At 31.9% G+C, this 7,833-nt stretch overlaps 1 protein-coding gene across 1 annotated transcript; it reads right to left on the reverse strand.

Annotated features, from left to right (window-relative positions):
- Positions 1-1,709: 1,709 nt before the first annotated feature.
- LOC101586236 (olfactory receptor 6C3-like) lies at positions 1,710-2,666 on the reverse strand. The gene has a single exon (XM_004648170.3). It carries the CDS (start codon positions 2,652-2,654, stop codon positions 1,710-1,712), a length of 945 nt encoding a protein of 314 aa, XP_004648227.2. The 5' UTR covers positions 2,655-2,666.
- Between the last annotated feature and the right edge of the window lie 5,167 nt (positions 2,667-7,833).

Genomic DNA, 7,833 nt, shown 5'->3' on the forward strand with positions numbered 1-7,833 from the left:
ATGAGGAACTGGGGGAGAGACCTGAACCTTAGGGTTAAAAGGCTTCTCGTAACCTCTGTGTTTATAAACTAGAAGACACCCAGCTTTTTAAGGCTGGTAAGTTTTGCTTTTTCTCCAAGGCTGTTCTTTAACTGGGTGTTTCTCATGTTTTCTACCAATCTTAACTTCTTCTATTCCAGGTTCCTTAGACAGGGTCCAAGGCAATCCCCAACGGGAACTAGGGAAACTGGACTGATTCCACCCATATGTAAGTTCAGTTCTCTGACTTGCATCATAGAGACAAACAACTTAGGATGTATTTTGTAAGAGACATAAAAGGATTTATTAGGCAGAATTTTCAAAAGGCACTCAAAGGAATAAAAGTGCATTCTTCTAGAGACAGATACATTGTGGTCTGAGAATATTTATGTTTTTGGTAATGGCAACATGTGAAATATTTGTTTTTAGAAAGTTTGCTTGGTTGACAGAAAAAAGTAATGGCCTTCTCATAGGTAGAAAGATAATTGTTCATCTTACAGATGAAAGAAGTAGAATACATAAAATAATTGCAAAATGTGCTGTCAAACTTCTAAGCACTTTTTAGTAGAAGGAAAAAATATCTAAGTTCATCATATGACTGGAAAGAACTGGAAAGAAAATATTCCATGCAGATAGTATGAAAGAAATGCATTTTATATGTATTTAATATACCTTATATTTCACCTATCTTTTTTTCACCAAACAAAATAATGTGAATTTGACAGTATTTGTTGTATAGTAGTTTTTTTTTTTTAATGTATTTGGTACAAGGTCTCATTCCACAGCTTGGACTGGTAGTGATCCTTCTGTTTTCAGCCTCTCCAGCACTGGAATTACAGACATGCACCACCATGCTAGTACTTGGTGGATGGCTCTGAGTACCCAGTGGCAGGGCTAGCATGGATTATGGGGCTGGGGATCAAACCCCTGTCCCTGTACTTGCTTAGGAAGGTGCTTAATCTGCTGAGCTATCTCATCAGTCCTGCGTTTTATAGTGTTGTCTTCAAATTAGTTGCTTAGATTACCAGATATTTGCATGCAAAATTAGAAAAAAAGGTATAAGAAATTAAGAGAAAAAAATTTAAGTATTAACTACTCTTTTCCATAGAATAGCAGAAATCAACAGTACAATTATCTAACCAGCCTGCATACATACATACATACATACATACATAGATATATCTTTTTCCCCTTCTCCCTCCTACTCCTGTCCTTCTCATCTCAGTAACCCCTTCCCTTTGAGCAGATTCATTTCCTTTTCATGGTATCTATTGTAACTCTCAGATTTTATTTACTCTTTCAGGATCTTACGCTAGGAAGACAATACAGTGTTTTCACATGTGATTAAAAGGAAATTGTAGCAGAAAAAAGAAAATTTGAATCAGCCTAATAAAATGGTGTTTACTCCTATATGTCTCTACAATAAGCTATTTTTAAATATTAATACTAGTAGAGTGATTTATGTTCTAGTGATTATCCATTCATAATTGAAATGAATGATTACATACATCCTGTAAATAGTTTTCAAGGAAGACACATTGAATCACTTGCAAATGAGAAAGAAAGCTGCACCCAGTGAGGTCAGCAATGGAGATAGTCATGCGATAGATAACAGAAAGTAGTGCAAAAGTCAATCCCTTTATTCCATTATTGATTTTCACAATTACAGTCATTCTTGATAATAATAACTTTCATTTATTTTTATAAGATAATACTTTATGAAGAAAATTTTTGAATGCTTGTTTTACTTGCTGGTTCCTCAAAGTGTAAATAAAAGGGTTCAACATGGGAGCAATTGAAGTATTGAGAACAGCTACTCCTTTGGTCAGTGATGCTCTTTCATTTGCTGAAGGCTTGACATACATGAATATGCAGCTTCCATAAGAGATGGAGATCACAATCATGTGAGAGGAGCAGGTAGAGAAAGCCTTTTTCCTCTGACTTGCAGAAGGGCATCTCAGAATGGTGATGAGGATGCACATGTAGGAAAGAATCACCAATGCCAATGTGAAGAGCAGAGTGACAAAGGCAAAGTAAAAACCAATTGTCTCTAAAAACCACGTATCTGAGCATGAGAGTTGTAAGATGGGGAAGTAGTCACAAGAGAAGTGGTCAATGATATTGGAAGCACAGAAATCCAACTTGAGGATGAGCATGAGTAGTGGGAAAATGGTTAGGAATCCTGCCAGGCAAGAAATGAAGACCAGAAGGTTACAGATTTTCTTACTCATGATGGTGGTGTAGTGCAGAGGTTTACAGATGGCCACATAGCGATCATAGGACATGGCAGTTAGAAGGAAAAATTCAGACACACCCAAGGCAATGAAGAAAAATAATTGAGCTAAACAGTTGTTATAGGAAATGGTCTTGACTTTAGTGATTATTGAACACAAAAATCTTGGGATAGAAACACTGGTGAATGTGATTTCCAAGAGGGAGAAATTTCGGAGGAAGAAGTACATAGGAGTCTTTAACTGTGAATCTAATAAGGTTAGAATGATGATGGCTAGGTTTCCAGTGATACTTAATATGTAAGCTATAAACAAAAAAGTAAAAATTGCCACCTGAGTTTTTGGATTGTCTGATATACCCAAGAGAACAAACTCTGTAATCATTGTGTGATTTCTCATACTCATTTTTGTGTCTAAAAATATCTATCGCTGTAAAATAAAACAAAATGAAAAAGTTTAATGTGAAGGAATTGAGAAGATAATACTGTGTGAATTATTACCAATGAAATAAAGCACTGGACCTTTATCTCTGCAAGAATTGTGTTATATTCATTCATTCTTATTAAAGTAGAAAATATACATGCATAAATTGAAGGGGAATCTTTTATTCAGAGATTTATATCTAAAGCCCTCTTATAAATAAACATCAAACCTACATACAGTCAGATTTTCTACTCATGAAATATATCTTTGGATTAGAAATTTCTACAATAATATTAACTATATCTACAATTTGATCACCACTTTCTAACATTTTATTCTTTTAGGAATGCAACTATTTATTTTTAGTTTTACTTGTGATGTCAATTACATACTTACAAAATTTATTTGTGGAAATTGATAATATAACCACAAATACAAAGTTTAATAATGGTTATCTTTTTTTTTCTTTTTAATTTTTTTTTTCAGAACCAGGGATTGAACTCAGGCCCTTGCACTTACCAGGCAAGCACTTATTCTACTGAACTATGTATTTTAGAATATGATTATGAAAATAAGTGTCATTGCAACCCCAGAAATATGGACCTGAAATTAACTTGGTTATAAAATGAATAACATTAATTTATGGGAAAGAAAGGGCAGGAAAATTATAGTCATAGGACCAGCATTAAATAATATAATTCTTTAACATACTGATTCATTTTTGTATCCATTAATGAACAACTGCTTTTATTTGTCTTTAGCTAAGTATTTTCCCCAAAAGAAGAAGGAATTCATAAAAGAAGTTTTTTGATGCCCAAATTTATTATTTTCCCAAATTATCAAAATAAATAAACTATATGATATGATTTACTTTACAGAAACTGTAGCATATGACATGTATGTGTTTTACTCTCTTGTTTTCTCTTTGTCCTTAGCTTTCAGTATTATGTCTGTGATATAAGTTCTCAATTAAATTCTAGTATTACTTCTTATGGAATAAACTAGACAATACAGTAAGTGATAAATATTAAAGCAGATATTGTGCATTGTTTCTTGTTATTTTTCTTAAAGTCAGAATTTTGTTTCTTTGATATATAATTATTTTTGGCAATATAGCTCAAAAACTGCCAGATTAAAAGGCAGAGACAATTAAACAATGATCAAAATATGTCAATATGCTGAGCTGTAAAAGGCTTAAGTCAACAACTTCTGACATTGCCAGTCATGCGAATAACCTACTAATATTAGAGACTACTGAATTGTATTGGATTACTTTGCTGAATTCATGCACTTACACTATATGAATGACAATGAATACACATCTCTGACAAAAACAAAGAAGGGGGATATAAATGAAGGACCATTTTGTAGTGAAAAATATATACTTCTATCTGTGTATACAAAATAGCCTAGATGTACCACTTTTTCTTAGTTAAATGAGAAGAGAGTTTTGAACTAAGTGTTTAGACATGATATCTTGTGTGCATCTTGTACTATGAATAACTACTACAAAGACTATATGCAATGCATTAATTATTGTAACTGTCCTACTAACCTGTTTTGAAACTGTCTCATTGCTACTTCTTCCTCAATAAAATTATTTTTAAAAAGTAAAATAAGTAGTAGTCAGATATTGAGATGGTGATTGGTCTATCTGTAGCTTTTTCTAAAAAAATTTCAATTAATATACAAAATACATTTATTTACTCTTATGGAAATATATATTGATATGTCTTATGGTACCAATCAAGTATAATCCTCAATTTTCTTGATTTTTATGAAATATAAAATTCATTGTATTTATAATATTCTTTGGGAGACTTTTGTCATGTATTTTTAAATAAAATCTCATGTAGAGAAAATACATTATAAAGGAATATTTCTAGCAAGCTTGCCTTTGTATAAAAATAAATCTCTCTCTTCTACCTTTTATCTTTTCATGAAAAGAAAACCATTCCTCTGATTTGAACTTCAAAGCCTACTACTACAAACCTTTAGAGCTCAATAAGTTACTTTCCAGGGTATACTGTTTTACCTTACTGTAAGATAAAATATCTCAGTGCTCTCTAGATAAGATAAAGAATTGAATGGTATACAAAGATAATACAACTTTACCTTTTGTCACTGTATAAATCTCTAACACACTAGACTGAGGAAAGAAAAAATAAAAGCAGAGATAAATTCAAGAGATGTGGTGAGGTCATGATGTATCTTTCTGGAAAACCAAGCTGTCTAGTAAGGTAAAAGTAAAAGTGTAAAATTGTAACAATCAGCAGATACAACCAGCCTGGTTTCCCTTTGGCTGTGCCTAATTTTCATAATATACATCTGCAATCTGTCTATACTCAGGAGACACTATATTTTCAATTCCTTGGGGGGAGGTCTTGGTTGAATTCTAGGCCTATCTACTCTGCAGTTGACCATTGTTTCAGGGTCATACCCACATTTTATTCACTTATACATGTCTGCCACACAGAGCAGAATGAAAGATAAAAAACAAAATTAATATCTAAAATACAGAAGATTAAACTGTTCCACACTTGCAATCCCAGACTCAGAGGGGATGAGGCAAAAAGATTACAAATTTGAATTCAACCTGGAAAACTTTCAATTTATTGAGACATGTGCCAAAGTTAAAAAAAAATAAAATTAAAAAGGACTTTAGATATAGCTCAGTGTGAAGACCCTGGGTTAATCACTAGTACCAAAAACCAAACTAAGATAAGCCAAGCCAAACCACATCAAACTGGAAACAAGACAGACTAAACAAAAAACAAAGTCAAAATAAGAATAATGTAACCTAACATTTTAGTTTTAAAATGAATGGAGTATATGATTTATGTAAAGAGAAGCCAGGGTCACATTAAATCATGCTTTAAGGAGTGGTCCTGATATTTCTTTCTTGGCTTCTGTTTTCATCCAATTTTTCAAATTATTCAATGTGAAAACATTTCTAGTACATTCTACCAGGTATTTGCTTTCTGTTTATTTTCATATTTACAGAATCAGTAAGAACTTTTCTTTACACATGAATGTTACCTCACTACACAAAATATTTTGCAACTTTCCTGTTTGTTTTTTCAGTTAATGATGTATAATGGATAACTCTGCATATCAAATTGTCTAGACAGAACTGATCTTTTCATAATAATTGCCAAGGAAAAAGACATATAATTTAAAAATTGACTGTTGATTACAAAATTATGTTGCAACCCATTCATGTCCTTAATTACAATGTTATAACACATTCTCGTACATTTATTCACATACGTATAAGTATTTGGATTACATATACAGGAGCTCATTTTAATAAATCACCATTTTGTTCTTACAGATAAAAGCAAACCCTTAGGGGCCAGGGAGATGGCGCAGTACAATAAATGTTTTCCTGGCAAGCGCAAGGGTCTGAGTTCAATCCCTTGGAAAAAAAAAAAAGCAAACCCTTTCACTGCATCCTGTATGAAAAGAGCTATTATAAATAAAATAATTTCAATCTAAGGGCCAGCCAGATAGCTCAGCAAATTAAAACACCTGCTTAGGCAGACACAGGGGACCAGGGTTCGATCCCTGGCAAAGTGAGACCCTGTAGACCCTCTACTAGATACATAAAAGAAGAATAATTATAAAAATTTTCAATCTGTAAGACAAAAATGATAATCCAATTCTTTTAATCATAGAAAATATTGTAGAGTACAACAATCATTGTTGAATTCCTATCATCATCTCTAGTAAAATTCTGTATCGTTTCTAATGTTTTTTTATTTTTATTCACTTTTTAAAAGAATATTATAAATGTCAGGCACAGTGCCTTAATTTTGAGAACTAATATTTTTGTGAACTTACAAAACAATTGGAATTTTTGGTATTACTTTGCCTATTCATAAATGAGAAAGCTAATAGTTCTTACTCAAAGGATGCTGTCTAAAGTATTAAATAAGATAATGTATGAAATTGCTTATCAGGGTAGTTAAGGTATGAAAAGCTTTGTACATATTATAACAACTTTGTATTTTCCAAATAAAAGAGATGGAACACTTTTAATATCTATGTTTCATGGCAATGAAATGCTTAGTAAGTGTTCATTTTATGCTGGGTTTATTGTTTTATTAGTAGGATATATTCATATACATTTATTCTGTAACCACTATTCAGAACATATCTTCATCTATAAAGATTTTTACTAGTGTGTATTAATTATACCAATATACCAATAATGGGTTTTATCCTGTCACATTTGTGTTTTTTTTTGACATCAGTTATTTTTATTTTAAAGAAAAAAAATAAAAACAATGGTACAAAATCTCAAAACAAGATTTTAGGAGAGTAACAATGGTTAGTACATTGTGTATTGTTACTGCCAAAAGTAGTTTCTCCTATTACAAGATATAGGCAAGAAATAATAAATAAACAACATAGGTACAAACCTCTATTTTTTTTTAAAGTCAGCAGAAAATGGAAATATACTTTTTAAAGTTTCTAATACTAGGAGAAGATATCATACAATGTCTTTTAAATAAATTGTAAGTCAAAGATATAGCATAAATCTTAGAACAAAAATTAAGATTAAGCAACACTCTGAAAATTAAATGTTTCAAAACAATTGAACTAAGAAAAAGTTTTCATGATAGTAAAGAAGTACTAAGAGTAAAACATAAGAGAAATACTGGAATGGCAAGTAAATGACCAGCACTTCTAACAATTTGAGGACAGGATATCGCACAAAGTTCTAGTGTGTTGTGGACATGCATAATGACTGTGACAGTTACTGGTGGCTAGGCATCACTTGTGGAACTGAGCTACAGCTATTTCTTTGAAATCCACCCTGTAGTCTCAGGTAGAATCATGACTCATAGGGTGGAAGAGAAGTCCATTTGTAGGGTGTGCTGGTGAAAATATTCTGCTGCTGAACACAAAAGAGTAACTGAAAGACTGCTATTGTATACCTCTTATTCTCCTCTGTATAATTGTTTGCCCTATTTGGCGGGTTCTTTCCATTCTCATTCATGGAGCTGTGATCAATTTGCTTCCTCTCTAGAACATCATTTAGTAGTCTGTGTAGGCTTGACTTTGTCATCATGAAATTCTTTTTTTTTTTAAATTTATTTTTTTATTTTTTTCCTTCACATTCTGTAGGAATTTATTTATTTATTTATTTATTTAT

This window comes from Octodon degus, unplaced genomic scaffold (genome assembly GCF_000260255.1).
Source record: "Octodon degus isolate 3935 unplaced genomic scaffold, OctDeg1.0 scaffold00358, whole genome shotgun sequence".
Taxonomy (NCBI): Eukaryota; Metazoa; Chordata; class Mammalia; order Rodentia; family Octodontidae; genus Octodon; species Octodon degus.

Coding starts and splice junctions, on each gene's coding strand:
- LOC101586236 (XM_004648170.3), bottom strand. CDS start 2,654: ATGAGTATGAGAAATCACACAATGATTACAGAGTTTGTTCTCTTGGGT.